Here is a 15817-nt window from a genome sequence, read left to right as displayed (position 1 = left end):
TGATGAGTGTAACATCGGGATGAGCTTGTATCTTTAAAAATGTCAATAGTTCACAAAATACATGGTAATTTCTTAATTATTGATATTTTTAAAGATGTAAGCTCATCCCGATGTTAAACTCATCAAGAGCTTTTATTTGAGTACCCACATGCATTTTTGATATATTTTTCATATATACATATATAAAATATGTATAAATAATAAAATATATGAAAAATTGATGTGGGTACTCAAATGAAAGGTCTTGATGAGTGTAACATCGGGATGAGCTTGTATCTTTAAAAATGTCAATAGTTCACAAAATACATGGTAATTTCTTAATTATTGATATTTTTAAAGATGTAAGCTCATCCCGATATTACACTCATCAAGAGCTTTCATTTGAGTACCCACATGCATTTTTGATATATTTTTCATATATACATATATATAATAGACATAAATATATAAAATATATGAAAAATTGATGTGGGTACTCAAATGAAAGGTCTCAATGAGTATAATGTCGGGATGAGCTTATATTTTTAAAAATGTCAATTATTCACAAGATAAAAGGGAATTTCTTAATTATGTATTTAGAGATACATGATTTGTTCACTGAATTTCTATGCTTATTCTCTTAATAATATAGATTATTTTGTTCCTTATTCAACGAAAGACCATCATTACAATTTATTAAAATCTTTTATTAAAGTTATTTAAAAAAAAAATGTTATGTTAATGAAAAAAGTTATTATGTAGTAATAAACAAATTACGTATAGTTAATGCAATATTACGTAATTAAAAATGACAGCGAACATTTGTACATTGCTGATAATCGATAAATAATTTACGCCTTACTTGTAATTAACTTTTTAATGATTGAGGATAGAAAACAGAAATAATAGTTATTAATATTAAAATTAATGGATGATAACTGTCTTGAAAACTTAATAGTTATCTTGCAATGAATGTGTACAGCCTACCAACTCTGAAGAGACACTTTTACCCGATTTATTTCCTGAAAAATAAATGAAATAAATTTAATAATTTATTTAATAGGTAATATAAATAAAATAAATTTAATAATTTATTTAATAGTTAATTAAAATTAAATAAATTAATTTAAAAATTAAAATTAGATAAATTAATAATTTATTAACAAGTACCTTGATTTTTTGGATTTTCTTCTGTCAGAACTGTCATCGCGCGGTCTTTTTTTGCTGGAAGATGAGGATGAGTGAGAGGACTTGTGCTTATCGTGTCGGTCACTTTTCTTCGGACTGGATAAAAAATAAAATAAAAATTTAATTAATCAAGTTATTAATCAAGAATGGTAATATAATCACCTATGTTTGGACGATTTTGAAGGAGACACTTTCTTGTGTGACCTCCCACTTCGAGATCGGTCCGATCTTAAATAAATAATCGTCCAGTGGAAAACAGACAAGATTTATTTACAGAATAGAATTATAAATTATTATGAAAATTAATTTAGCGTATTTTAATAATTTAATAATTTTATAACAAATAAATTATAGCAAAAAAAAATTATAAAAAAAATTGTCATAGAAATTTTAAGAAATAAAAAATACAATTTTTTAAAAATAATTTTTTAGAACGAATTATTTTGTTAAATAAAATTAAAAAATTGTTTAGTGACTGCTAATTTTAATGTCATAAAATTATCAACAAGGTTCATGCATTGAAAAATAAATAGCAACTAGTAACCTTGCAGTCACGATGTGACTGCCGTGACTTGTGAATTATAAATAAATAAGAATTTGCATTATTAAATAATGACTTGTTAAATTGCACTGTACTTTCTTAACTATTGACGTTTTGAAAGGTATATAAGCTCATCTTGATGTTACGCTTATCGAGTGCTTTCATTTGAGTACCTACATGCATTTTTGATATATTTTTCATATATACATATATATAAATATATAAAATATATGAAAAATTGATGTGGGTACTCAAATGAAAGGTCTTGATGAGTGTAATATCAGGATGAGCTTATATCTTTCAAAATGTCAATAGTTCACAAAATACAAGGTAATTTCTTAATTATTGAAATTTTTTAAGATATAAACTTATTTCGATGTTACACTCATCGAGAGCTTTCATTTAAATACCCACATGCATTTTTGATATATTATTCATATATACATATATATAAATATACAAAATATATGAAAAATTGATGTGGGTACTCAAATGAAAGGTCTTGAAGAGTGTAACATCGGGATGAGCTTATATCTTTAAAAATGTCAATAGTTCACAAGATACAAGCTCATTTCTTAATTATGTATCTAGAGATATACAAAATTTTGCTTATTATCTTAATAATATAGATTATTCCTGAACATGCTTATAAATATCTCCCAAGAAAAAAAAATAAATTACCTGTGCTTATCAGAAGACCTGCGATCGCGATCTTTGGAGCTGCTTTTGCTCTTAGAGCTAGAAGAGCTCTTGTGCTTGGAGCTGTGCCGATTTTTCGAAGGCGAAGGAGTGTCGTGCTTGGACTTTTTCTTGTTCTTGGTGTAAGTATCCGCAGGATAATTGCTCCTTTCATTGTCTTCCTCAGCAGCTTCTCGCTCGAGATCAGACCAATCTTTTCCTGACTCTTCAGAGCTTCCAAGCTCTTCTTCCTCGCTTTCAGAGTCTTCAGAAGCTTCAGAATAATCTGAGTCTTCATCAGACTCCTCCTCGCTCTCAATATCCGTGGGCTCGTAAGCGTCATCGTCTTCTTCTTCTTCGTCATCAACTTCTTCATTCTCGGCGTCACTCTCCGGGTCCAAGAAGGTCCAACCACCGCTTTCGAAAAATCCTTCAGGGTCGTCGGTGATGGTCTTCATAATCTTGGCCCAGTTGAGCGACTGGACTCCCTCGGAGTATCTTATGTCACAAGAGTTCAGCCACTCCTTGACATGGTCCAGCATGTTCATCGGGATGGCGTTGACCATCGCGATTTTTTTGTGGTAATCTTTAAAGACAAAAATCATGTCAAAGTTCTTGAGGTGGAACTGGACACGCTCGAAGTGGACCAGCTCGACGTCTTCCAGCGTGATGACGAATGGCGGCCACTCTGTCAAGTGAACTAGACAACCGCTGGTCGGCTGGAGCAGCACGGTGGACCTGAAAGGCGCACCAGGGAATCCCAGCTCTCTGAAGGGAGTATCAAACTCAATCTCCTGCTTAGTAAGCGTCTCTACCTTCTCGCAGAAGCTCTTGAAGGCAGTCTTCAGCTTGTGTCTAAGCTCTCGCTCCGACTGCTCCGCAGCAAGATCATCCCGATCGTGCATGTGCTGGTGCTTGCCTAAATCCGTGGTGATCTCTCCGACTTCTGTGTAGAACTGCACGTCCACGTGTTTCTTTTTCCCGAACATTATCGCGTGCTTCAGATGGAAGTGCAGCAGGATGATCATCTCTCCGTCGCCCGGCTGGAAGAACGCGTTCTTTATGTTGTTGTAGAGGATGTCAACCTTGTCTCCGCGGACTGACGTGTAGCGGAACCCGTTCGAGTGGGCTTCCAAGGTTCCCGTCATTCTCTTGGTGACGATGTTTGGTCGGATGTACAGATCTTTTAGCTTGGGGTTTCCTTTGTTTTGCGTGAGAACTAGCGTGTCTTGCTTTACCAAGTCTTCTTTTTCTCGTTCCTCTGCTTCGCGGTTCTTGAACTTTTTCTGGACTTCTTTTATCAATCTAAATAAAAACAACAATTATTTTACTTAAATATTAAAATTTATTAAAATATAAGCTCATCTTGATATTACACTCATCAAAAGCTTTCATTTGAGTACAAACTTGCATTTTTGATATATTTTTCATATATAAATATATGAAATATATAAAAATTGATGTGGGTACTCATATGAAAGGTCTCGATGAGTGTAACATCGGGATGAGCTTATATCTTTAAAAATGTCAATAGTTTACAAAATACAAGGTAATTTCTTATTTATTGATATTTTTAAAGATATAAGCTCATCCTGATGTTACGCTCATCAAGAGCTTTCATTTGAGTACCTACATGCATTTTTCATATATATATATGAAAACTTGATGTGGGTACTCAAATGAAAGGTCTCGATGAGTGTAACATCGGGATGAGCTTATATCTCTAAAAATGTCAATAGTTCTCAAGATACAAGGTAATTTCTTAATTATGTATCTAGAGAGGTTGACCATTTTCAAATGCTTATTTAAAATAAGAATAAATAAAATAAAAATAACAAACCTGAAAGCGGTGTTGAGGTTAGCAGAAGGTGCCGAGATCTCTCCAGGTTCTTTGGTATTGGTACTGCGATAAGTGACTTCTTTAACAAAAGTGGCATCAGGCTGCGGATAACTCCCGCCTTCATTGCGACCCATAGTAGCTCCAGGATGGAAAAAGTTTATTCTGAGGTAAGTATAATCCCCTTCGACACTCTGGGAGATATTTTTGATAGTCGATATGTGAAACGGAACTGGAATTCCGAACACCGGTAGGATAACAGTCTCGTACTTCTTATCAACATACAACTTCAGCTCTTTGACTTCCGGCTCTCTTGGCATTTGACTGAGACTCTTATACGAGACAGTAGATTTACGGATCTTCTCCTCCTCTTTGCCACCAGACTGCTGAGCCAGCCTAGCCTTGGCAATTTCATTCAGCTGCTGAGCGAGTTCCTTCTGGTGCTGCTTGCGCTTCTCCTCGGAGCTGTGCTCAGTCCTGAGCTTGCTTTCAATAACAGCGGTCCGCTTTCCTCGGCCAAGAATCTCCGGCTTGGGTTCGTTCTCCTTGCCACTTCCCTCTTCTTCTTCTTCCTCTTCATCTTTAAGGTAAATTCCGATGTTCTTGACCTTCTTTTTAGAGTTGGTCAAGATTGTCGCAGGAGCTCCGGGCTCACCGATGAGCACAGTGTCTCCAATAAATAAAGCGTAGTTCTTTCCTTCCTTATCTGTCGCCGCAGGGTTGTTTAAATTCGACAGACCCACGTGGAGATTAAAGACCATGCCTTTCTTCAACAGAGCATGAGTCTTGGGCCCGATCATCAACGAACTCTCACGAAACTCTATCCCCATCGCAAAACCAAAATTTTTAGTTAAATGATCTAACATGTTGGGCTTCTCTTGCTTAACATACGCGATCCCCGCTTCGTAGACCGCGCTGATCTTGGTGCTGGGAGTCATCTTCTTCATTATTTCCTCCTGAAGAGCTAGAAGGAAGTTGTAGTTCTGCTCGATCGCGCTCGTTGGGTTGACCAGCAACGTACGAACGATGTTCGAGCAGTAAGACTTGTACCTCGCTCCGAGGGAACAAATAATCGTCCCGAAGTGGAGCGTGTTTTTGTCGCTCACCACGCTGAACTTGAGCGTGTAGTTACCCCCGCTCTGGATTATCGCGGGGTAACACATGTCTACTTGAGAAGTATCTACGCCGGTTACGTACTTTTTGTTAGTGACTGCTGCGTCCACGCCCTCGGCTAACTTTGAGTGCTTTACTTTCTTGTCCGAGTCGATTATCTCCATTATCTGGTCCTTGAGGTACTTGGTGAAGACGTCTACTGACACCACGCAGGCTTTTTTTATTGTTAAGATTTCTACGTCCTCTTTCGGACACATTACGTAGGCTGCTGCTGCGCTCACGTCAATCTATTTATTAGAAAAAGTTTTTTAATTAAACTATAAGTAAATAAAATTTTGCTTTATTAAATAATGAATTTTGTTAAATTGCACTGTACTTTTTTAACTATTGACATTTTTTAAGATATAAACTCATCCTGATGTTACATTCGTCAAGAGCTTTCGTTTGAGTACCCACATGCATTTTTGATATATTTTTCATATATACATATATATATATATGATATATATAAATATGTAAAATATATGAAAAATTGATGTGGGTACTCAAATGAAAGGTCTTGATGAGTGTAACATCAGGATGAGCTTATATCTTTAAAAATGTCAATAGTTCACGAGTTACAAGGTCATTTCTTCATTATTGATATTTTTAAAGATGTAAGCTCATCCTGATGCTACACTTATCGAGACCTTTCATTTGAGTACCCACATGCATTTTTGATATATTTTTCATATATAAATATATATGATATATATAAATATATAAAATATATAAAAAATTCATGTAGGTACTCAAATGAAAGGTATTGATGAGTATAACATCAGGACGAACTTATATCATTAAAATGGTCAATAGTTCACAAGATAAAAGGCCATTACTTAATTATTGATATTTTAAAGATGTAAGCTCATCCTGATGTTACGCTCATCAAGAGCTTTTATTTGAGTACCCACATGCATTTTTCATATATTTTATATATTTATATATATATGTATATATGAAAAATAAATCGAAAATGCATGTGGGTACTCAAATGAAAGGTCTCGATGAGTGTAACATCAGGATGAGCTTATATCTTTAAAAATGTCAATAGTTCACGAGATACAAGGTCATTTCTTAATTATGACACTAAATTTTAATAAAAAAACCGATTTTATCATATGACTTATAAGGAAAATTTTTCTTATTCTCTTAAAATAGATTAATTAATTATACATACAGTTTCGAAGGAATGAACCTTCATGGCAGCCCTCCAAGCATCCATAAAAGCTCCAGGATAATTTTCTTTGGAGAAAACACCAAGTGTTTTACCCTTTTTGCTTCCTTTTATTACATCGATCAGTTTACCGAAGTTTGCTTTGTCTTCATCGCTCTAAAAATAAAAAAAAAATATTTTTATAATAATTTAATTGTTAAAAAAATTATCAAATTAAATATTGTTATTATTTCAATTATTACAAATCGTACCTTGTCTCGAACAAATAATTTAACAGGAGGAACTCCAGTTTCTTCAGTCTTTCCGCTCTCGACCTGTCGAAGAAATTCGATTTTCTTTTTGCTGGACAAGAAACAGATGCAATCCTCAGCGAGGATCATGATAGTGTCAGTAAGTTCGTAGCTCAGCAACCAAGTCTGAGAATAATTAAAAAAAAAATTAATTCAGTAGATATTTAATAATTTTAATTATTTTTGTAACAAGTAAATTGTAACAAAAAAATTGACATGCAGAAATTAAAAAAAAATAAAAAATGTAATTTTCAAAAATAATTTTTCAAAACAAAATATTAACTGCTAATTTTAATGTTATAGTTAATTAGAATAAAATAAAATAATTAAAATCAATTTAGCAGATATTTAATAATTTTAAAAATATTTTTAACAAATAAATTATGGCTAAAAAAAGAATTGACATGTAAAATTTAAAAATCCAATTTTTTAAAAACAATTTTCTGGATCAAACTTGTTTGTTAAATAAAATTAAAAAATTGTCAAGTGACTGCTAACTTTAATCTCATAATAAAATAATGAAAATTAAGTTAGCCGACATTTAAAAATTTTTAGAATTTTTTTTATTGAAAAAATGATTTAAAAAAAATAATTTCACTTGTAAAACACTTTAAAAACTTAAAGTGCAATTTTTAAAAAATATTTTTTTGTTCTAATTTAATTATTAAAAAATAAAATCAAAAAATTAAAATCGTCGGCTAACTTTATTATTATAATAAAATACCTGAAGAGCCATAGACTTGCTGTAGATTATGTCCTCGTCAGTTCCCACTGCCGAAACGAGGCAGTCCATTTTGCTAAAGCTGTCATCAGTCCCGACTTCGCCATCCTGAGCAACAAGTCGGTTGTTAAGTAAGTAAGTAATTAATTTATAATTAAAATTATTAGTGATGAATTTTACCTTCCAGCCGTTGTACAGGCGTTTCATACGCCGGAAGAATGTCTCCTTGTCGAGAGATACGGTTGCCATCGCCGACGCTTTTTAGGTTAGAGTTCGACCAAGCAACAGATATTCACCCCAAGAAAAACTCACACGTTTTATAAAATTAATCCGACGCTTAAGTGTAAAATAAATAACTGGCCCGCAGGAGAGAATTTTTTACATTTTCACCGACGGGAATTCAGGAAAATTTCGGAGTAACTACGCAAAAGAAATTAATCACCAGACCGAAGTGTGTGATGGCGGGATTCGCCTTAAAATGTATCGGAGTTGCGAGACGCTGATAGACAAGGACACTTAATATATATTGCCGCGCGTATATTTTTACTCGCCGCCATCTTTAGTTACATCTCATGATAAAGTAGGATCCACTCTTATTTAGATGCGCGCGCAGCGTGTACTAGTACTAGTTGAATATTTTATTTCACAACTTTAACAACGTGCTTAACCTTAAATATTAAAAAAATTCTGCTTGGATGCAGTTTGTTTAATTAATTTTTTAATTAATTATTTAGTCCAGCTGATTAACAAATGAACAAGTGAATTAGTTCCGAAATTAAATAATAATAATAAATTATATTTGTGATTAAATAGTTTTTGTGAAAATGGATTTTGGCGTCGAAGCTTTCGACGTGTTTTACGAGGAAAACGATAATGAAGCCGAGGTTATTACAACGGCGATAGACTCCGAAAATACTGACTTAAAGTATGTAATTTTTTTTTTATTTAAAAATTTTATTATAAAATTTATTATTTTTTTTAGAGCAAATGTTAGTTCGACCAAGCGTGAGCTTGAGGAAGACCAGGATGTTAGCAGTAAAAAGCAGAAAGTCGAGTCCATTTTGGAGGATATTAAGTAATTATTTTTTAATTATGAAAATTAATGTAGCTGATATTTAATTTTTTTTAACAAAAATTATGTCAAAAAAATTGATAAGTAGAAATTAAAAAAAATGAAATTTTTTAAAAATTATTTTTTGGATAATACTAAAGTTAGCCGACGATTTTAATTTTTTGATTTTTTTTTAATAATTAAATTAAAATAAAAAAATATTTTTTAAAAAATGCACTTACAGTTTTTAAAGTTTTTTACAAGTGAAATTTTTTTTTTAATCATCTTTTCAATAAAAAAAAATTCTACAAATTTTTAAATGTCGGCTAACTTAATTTTCATATTTTTTACCACAAATTTGTTTGTTAAAAAAAATTATCAACTGAATATTTTATTTATTTTACATTTATTTTTAGTTTGGACGATTTGATATCGCAGATAAAAGTTCATAAGATAGAAACAATTGAATCGTGTACCCATGAAGTAGCAGTTCCGCCAGACCACGAGTACATTCCACTGGAAGTAAAGACAACACCTCCGGCAAAGGAGTACAAATTTGTCTTGGATCCTTTTCAGAAGGAAGCGATTCTTTGCATTGAGAACAACCAGTCTGTGTTGGTGTCTGCTCACACTTCTGCTGGAAAAACTGTCGTAGCCGAGTAAGTAGTAATTTATTTATTTATTAAACTTACTCCAATTGGCAATAATGAAACTAAAATGAATATAAAGTTAGCCGACATCTAAAAATTTTTATGATTTTTTTTTATTAAAAAATTCTTACAAAAAAATGAAAAAAAAAATTTTTCATTTGTCAAAAACTTCAAAAACTATAAGTGCAATTTTTTAAAAATATTTTTTAGTTATAATTTAATAAGTTAAGCAAAATAAAAAAATCAAAAATGTCGGTTAAATTTATTATTGTGAAACTAAAATTAGCCGACAGCCAAAAATTTTTATTTTTTTTTTTATAAATTGAATAAACAAAAAAAAAAATATTTTTTAAAAAAATGCACGTATAGTTTTTTAGATTTTTTACATATGGAATTTTTTTTAAATAATTTCATTATTAAAAATAAATTTTAAAATTTTCAGCTGTTTGCTAATTTTATTTTCATTCGGCAATAATAATAAAGTTAGCCGACATTTTTTTATTTTTTTGATTTTGTTTCATTTATTAAATTAAATCGAAAAAATATTTTTTAAAAATTGCACTTACAGTTTTTCAAATTGTTTACAAGTGAAATTTTTTTTTGTAATAATTTTTTAACAAAGAAAATAATTTATAACATTTTACATTTTTTATTAATCAATACAATTTTTTAGGTACGCGATAGCATTATCTCTGCGTGACAAACAGCGAGTAATTTATACAACTCCAATTAAAGCTTTGAGTAACCAAAAGTACCGAGAATTTTACGAAGAATTTAAAGACGTCGGATTGGTAACTGGAGATGTAACAATAAACCCAACAGCATCTGTGCTAATAATGACCACGGAAATTCTCCGGAACATGTTGTACCGTGGGTCGGAAGTGATGCGTGAAGTAGGTTGGGTGATCTTCGACGAGATCCATTACATGAGAGACAAAGAGCGCGGAGTAGTCTGGGAAGAAACGCTGATTCTTCTTCCTGACAACGTTCACTACGTGTTTCTGTCAGCGACAATTCCCAACGCGAGGCAGTTCGTCGAGTGGGTGACTCACCTGCACCACCAGCCTTGCCACGTGGTCTACACGGACTACCGTCCAACTCCCCTGCAGCATTACATATTTCCAGCTGGTGGCGATGGCATTCACTTGGTCGTCAACGAGGACGGCCAGTTCAAGGAGGACAACTTCAACCGAGCGATGAGTTGTCTCCAGAATGGTGATGCAGCCAAAGGCGACCTCAAAGGCCGGAAGGGCGGACCTAGGGGTACTAATGCGGCTCAGTCAAATATTTTTAAGATTGTCAAGATGATTATGGAGAGAACCTTCGCGCCTGTTATTATTTTCAGTTTTTCTAAGAAAGAGTGTGAAGCTTATGCGATGCAAATGTCTCAGCTGGATTTTAATACTGAAGCTGAGCGGAAGCTCATTGATGATGTCTTCAACAATGCTATGGATGTGCTCAGTGATGAAGATCGTAAGCTTCCTCAGGTTTGTATTTTTTTTTTGTTTTATTTTATTATCTATATTATTAAGGTAGTTGTAGCGTGATAGGCATTTCAACAGAAAATTATAAAATTTTTTTTATCGAAAGATAAATAAATTAATAATTCACTACCAAAATTTCAGATCAATTGACCGCACCGTTTTTAAGTAATTAATTTTCGAAATTGCGTCTTTTACACGTAGAGGTATAGAGAGATGGTAAAGTTAGTATGAAATCTTTGGCCCACTCGTGTGGTACGGAAGATTTCATACTAACTTTACCATCTCTCTATACCTCTACGTGTAAAAGATGCAATTTCGAAAATTAATTACTTAAAAACGGTGCGGTCAATTGATCTGAAATTTTGGTAATGAATTATTAATATATTTATCTTTCAATAAAAAAAATTTCATAATTTTCTGTTGAAATGCCTATCACGCTACAACTACCTTAAGAGAATAAGCAACATTTATATTTCTAGATACATAATTAAGACATTACCATGTATCTCGTAAACTATTGACATTTTTAAAGATATAAGCTCATCCCGATGTTATACTCATAGAGACCTTTCATTTGAGTACCCACATCAAGTTTTTATACATTTTACATATTTATATATTTATATATATATGTATATATGAAAAATATATCAAAAGTGCATGTGGGTACTCAAATGAAAGGTCTCGATGAATGTAACATGAGGATGAGCTTATTTCTTTAAAATCGTCAATAGTTAAGAAATGATCTTGTATTTTGTAAACTATTGATATTTTTAGAGATATAAGCTCATTCTGATGTTACACTTATCAAGGCCTTTCATTTGAGTACCCACATCAATTTTTCATATATTTCATATATTTATGTATATTATATATATGTATATATGAAAAATATATCAAAAATGCATGTGGGTACTCAAATGAAAGCTCTTAATGAATGTTATATCGGGATGAGCTTATTTCTTAAAAAATGTCAATAGTTAAGAAATGACCTTGTATCTTGTGAAATATTGACATTTTCAAAGATATAAGCTCATTCTGATGTTATACTCATCAAGACCTTTCCTTTGAGTACCCACATCAATTTTTCATATATTTTATATATTTACATATATTATATATATATATGTATATATGAAAAATATATCAAAAATGCATGTGGGTATTCAAATGAAAGCTCTTGATTAGTATAACATCAGGATGAGCTTATATCTTTAAAAACATCAATATTCAAGAAAGTATAGTGCAATTCAACAAAAGTCATTAATAATTTAATTTATTTTATTAATCATAAATTATTCAATCAATCCTCTAGAGAAAATTAATGAAAAAAAAATTCTAGGTTGAAAATGTTCTCCCGCTCTTGAAACGCGGCATTGGCATCCACCACGGAGGACTGTTGCCAATCCTAAAAGAAACCGTAGAAATTTTATTCGGCGAAGGCTTGATAAAAGCTCTCTTCGCAACAGAAACATTCGCAATGGGCTTGAACATGCCGGCTCGAACAGTCCTTTTTACAGCGCCTCGCAAGTTCGACGGCAAGGACTTCCGCTGGATAACCTCCGGCGAGTACATCCAGATGTCCGGCCGAGCCGGTCGTCGAGGTCTTGACGAGAAGGGAATAGTAATCCTGATGGTTGACGAAAAAGTCAGCCCGGCTGTCGGCAAGGAAATAGTCCTCGGTAAAGCCGACCCGATAAACTCAGCTTTCCACCTGACCTACAACATGGTGTTAAATTTACTCCGAGTCGAGGAAATAAACCCTGAGTACATGCTTGAGCGGAGTTTTTATCAATTCCAGAACCAAGCTTCAATTCCTATTTTGTTCAACAAAGTCAAAGAGCTCCAGCAGACGTACGACGATTTGGTTGTTGATAAGTTTAATCAGATCGCTCCTTATCATGATATTCGTCAGCAGTTGGACCGGCTGAAGGTTGACTACAGAAGTTATATCACCAGGATTGAATATTTACTGAAATTTCTTCAACCGGGCAGGATGATTAAGATAAAAAATGGCAATAATGTTTTTGATTGGGGAGTTGTTATTAATTTTAGAAAGAAAAATTCAAAAAATCCGAAAGAAAATGCTGTTATCATCATCGACATGCTTCTTCACATTTCAAAGGACTCTACAGAGTGCGCGCCGATGCCTTGCGGAGAAAACGAAGATGGAGAGTTTGAAATCGTGCCTGTGATGCATACTCTGATTTCTGAGATCAGCACACTTAGATTGCCGATTCCTCAAGACTTGAGACCGCCTGACAACCGGAAGAGTGTCTTAAAATCAATAAAGGAAGTGAAGAAACACTTTCCCGACGGAATTCCCCTCCTGGACCCTCTTAAAGACATGGGAATCGCGGACTCGACCTTCGAAGACATCGTCAAGAGGATAAAGATCCTTGAAGATAAATTATACGCGCATCCTCTGCACAAAGATCCTGGATTGAGCAAACTCTACAACGAATTCCTGCGCAAGGACGAGCTGGGAAGTGAACTGAAGCAGGCCAAGCAGGAATTGAAGAAAGCCAAGTCTGTGTTGCAGATGGACGAGCTCAAATGCAGGAAGCGGGTCTTGAGGAGACTGGGATACTGCACTGCTGCTGATGTTATTGAGCTCAAGGGCAGAGTTGCTTGTGAGCTGAACGGCGCTGATGAATTGCTGCTCACGGAGATGATTTTTAATGGGCTCTTTAATTCGCTGAATGTTCCTCAGATGACTGCGTTATTGAGTTGCTTTGTTTGTGATGAAAAGTCTAATGAAATGCCCAAGAGCACCAACGAGCTCAGCGGCCCACTGAGACAGATGCAGGAGTTGGCACGCAGGATTGCTAAAGTTTCTGCTGAAGCTAATTTGGAGATTGATGAGGATAGCTATGTTGAGAGGTTCAAGCCTTATTTGATGGATGTCGTTTATTCATGGTGCAAGGGAGCTTCTTTCTTTCAGATCTGCAAGATGACTGATATTTTTGAAGGTAATTTTTTTTTATTCATTTTAAATAATAGTAAAGTTAGCCATGAAAATTAAGTTAGCTATCTAAAAATTTTTTGAAGTTTTTTTTATTGAAAAAATGATTACAAAATAATAAAAAAAATTTTCATTTGTAAAAAGTTTGATAAAAAGTGCAATTTAAAAAAAATATTTTTTAGTTCTAATTTAATAATTAAAAAAAATAAAAACATTAAAAACGTCGGCTAACTTGTGTTATAAGTTAGCCGATGTTTTTAATTTTTTAATAATTAAATTAGAACTAAAAAATAGTTTTTAAAAATTGCACTTATAGTTTTCAAAGTTTTTGACCAATGAAATTTTTTTTTTTTTATTTTTTTGTAATAATTTTTTCAATGGAAAAAAATTCTCAAAATTTTTAAATGTCGACTAACTTAATTTTAATTCATTTCGAAAATTTATTTAGCAGATATTTTATCATTTTTTTTTAACAAATAAATTATAGCAAAAAAAAGTTGATGTGTAGAAATTTTAAAAAATTAAAAATGAAATTTTTTTTTAAATAATTTTTTGGATTAAATTTTTTTGTTCGAAAATAAAAAAATTTTCTAGACTGCTAACTTTAAATGTCATTATTTATTTGTTTCCAGGTTCGATAATTAGATGCATGAGACGGTTAGAGGAAGTACTGAGACAACTGATTCAAGCTGCGAAAAATATCGGAAACTCGGATCTAGAAAATAAATTCAGCGAAGCTATCAAGTTATTAAAACGTGATATTGTTTTTGCAGCCTCGTTGTATTTGTAAATAATTATTCGTTATTTACTTATAATTTAAGCAATAAATTAACAATTTTTTTTATTTTTTAATAGTAAATATTTTTCAAAATTTTAATTGTTTTCGGATTAGATCTTTGAAAATATTTTTGTAATAAATTAAGAAAAAATTGTTAAATGGTTGCTGATTCAACGATGGTGATTTTAAGTTTGACAGCTGAATTCAAGTGATTTGATGTATATAAAATTAAAAAACGAACATTTTACAAATAAATTTTATAAATAATTCTTTTTTTTCAATTCACAATTAAATAGTGTAAAAATAATATTAATAACAAAAGGTGTACTAATTTGAGATAATTACGAGTTTCAATTAAAAAATTACATATTAAAAAAATAAGCAATAAATTATGTAAAAAAAATAATAAAAATTGTAAGAAATTTTTAATTAATTATTTGTATGTTTAATTTAATTATGAATATAAAATTTGAAATAAGCCGCGTAGTTGTAAAAAAGCAGCGCGCATGCGTGGATTTAAAATCTGCGCAGCCAAGCTGCGCAGAAGGGATGAATTGCAAGTTTTAACGGTCGGCAGCCAGTTCAGTCCCCGAGCCAACAATCAACCCTTCTTCATTGACGTCTCCCGAGTAATTAGTACAATAATGCAGTAATAATTGTATGATTTAATAATAACTTAGCGCCAATATAGTCTACTAATAGTCCTTTAGCTATCAAGATAATAATTTCAGAAAAATATTTATGGTAAGATAATTATTTATTGAAATAAATAAAATAAAATTCCCGTTTTGTACTACGCACAATGGAGCCTTCTCGAAGCTTCCGGGTTTGTTTTGTTTTTTAATTTATATTGTTTCACGACAATTAATATTGATTAATTATTAGCTTCACTTAATTTAATATTATTATTTTTATTAATTAAAAAAAATTTATTAAAATTTGTAAAAATTAAAATAAATGACGCAGTAGTCCGGAAGCTGCGCGCATGCGCGGATTTGAAATCTGCGCAGTCAAGCTGCGCAGAAGGAATGACTTGTAACTTTTAACGGTCGCGGGAGCCGGTAAGCCAGTTCTGTCGCCGAGCCAACAGCCAACGCTCCCTTGTTGACATCTTCCGAGAATTTAGTATAATAATTAAATGATTTAATAATAATTCATGGCCATTATAGTTTACTAATGTCCCTTTTGCTATGAAGATAATAATTTCAGAAAAATATTTATGGTAAGATTCATTATTGATTAGAATAAAATTCCCGCACTGTGGAGCTCTCTAGAAGCTTCCGGGTTTCTTTTGTTTTTTTAATTAATATTGTTAGAAATAAATTA

General features: G+C 32.4%; 2 protein-coding genes across 4 annotated transcripts; one reads left to right on the top strand and one right to left on the bottom strand.

Moving 5' to 3' along the window:
- Window positions 1-841: 841 nt before the first annotated feature.
- Window positions 842-8083, bottom strand: LOC123264525 (FACT complex subunit spt16). 2 transcript variants are annotated; one of them, XM_044727805.1, is made up of 9 exons: window positions 7744-8083; window positions 7567-7671; window positions 6804-6968; window positions 6556-6708; window positions 4227-5623; window positions 2390-3691; window positions 1330-1395; window positions 1150-1263; window positions 842-1001 (listed from the first exon to the last, which is right to left on the bottom strand). In XM_044727805.1, the coding sequence occupies exons 1-9, from the start codon at window positions 7810-7812 to the stop codon at window positions 995-997; spliced, it is 3378 nt and encodes a 1125-aa protein (XP_044583740.1). In that variant the 5' UTR covers window positions 7813-8083; the 3' UTR covers window positions 842-994. The 2 variants fall into 2 exon arrangements, with proteins under 2 accessions (XP_044583740.1, XP_044583741.1); XM_044727806.1 differs by lacking the exon at window positions 1330-1395.
- Window positions 8084-8199: 116 nt separating this feature from the next.
- LOC123264526 (exosome RNA helicase MTR4) lies at window positions 8200-14570 on the top strand. 2 transcript variants are annotated; one of them, XM_044727808.1, is made up of 6 exons: window positions 8201-8488; window positions 8546-8638; window positions 9031-9273; window positions 9938-10751; window positions 12091-13720; window positions 14346-14570. In XM_044727808.1, the coding sequence occupies exons 1-6, from the start codon at window positions 8388-8390 to the stop codon at window positions 14501-14503; spliced, it is 3039 nt and encodes a 1012-aa protein (XP_044583743.1). In that variant the 5' UTR covers window positions 8201-8387; the 3' UTR covers window positions 14504-14570. The 2 variants fall into 2 exon arrangements, with proteins under 2 accessions (XP_044583742.1, XP_044583743.1); XM_044727807.1 differs by having other exon boundaries at window positions 8200-8638.
- The last annotated feature ends 1247 nt before the right edge of the window (window positions 14571-15817 follow it).

Source organism: Cotesia glomerata, linkage group LG5 (assembly GCF_020080835.1).
Source record: "Cotesia glomerata isolate CgM1 linkage group LG5, MPM_Cglom_v2.3, whole genome shotgun sequence".
Lineage (NCBI taxonomy): Eukaryota > Metazoa > Arthropoda > Insecta > Hymenoptera > Braconidae > Cotesia > Cotesia glomerata.
This window is presented reverse-complemented; position numbering and strand designations above follow the sequence as displayed.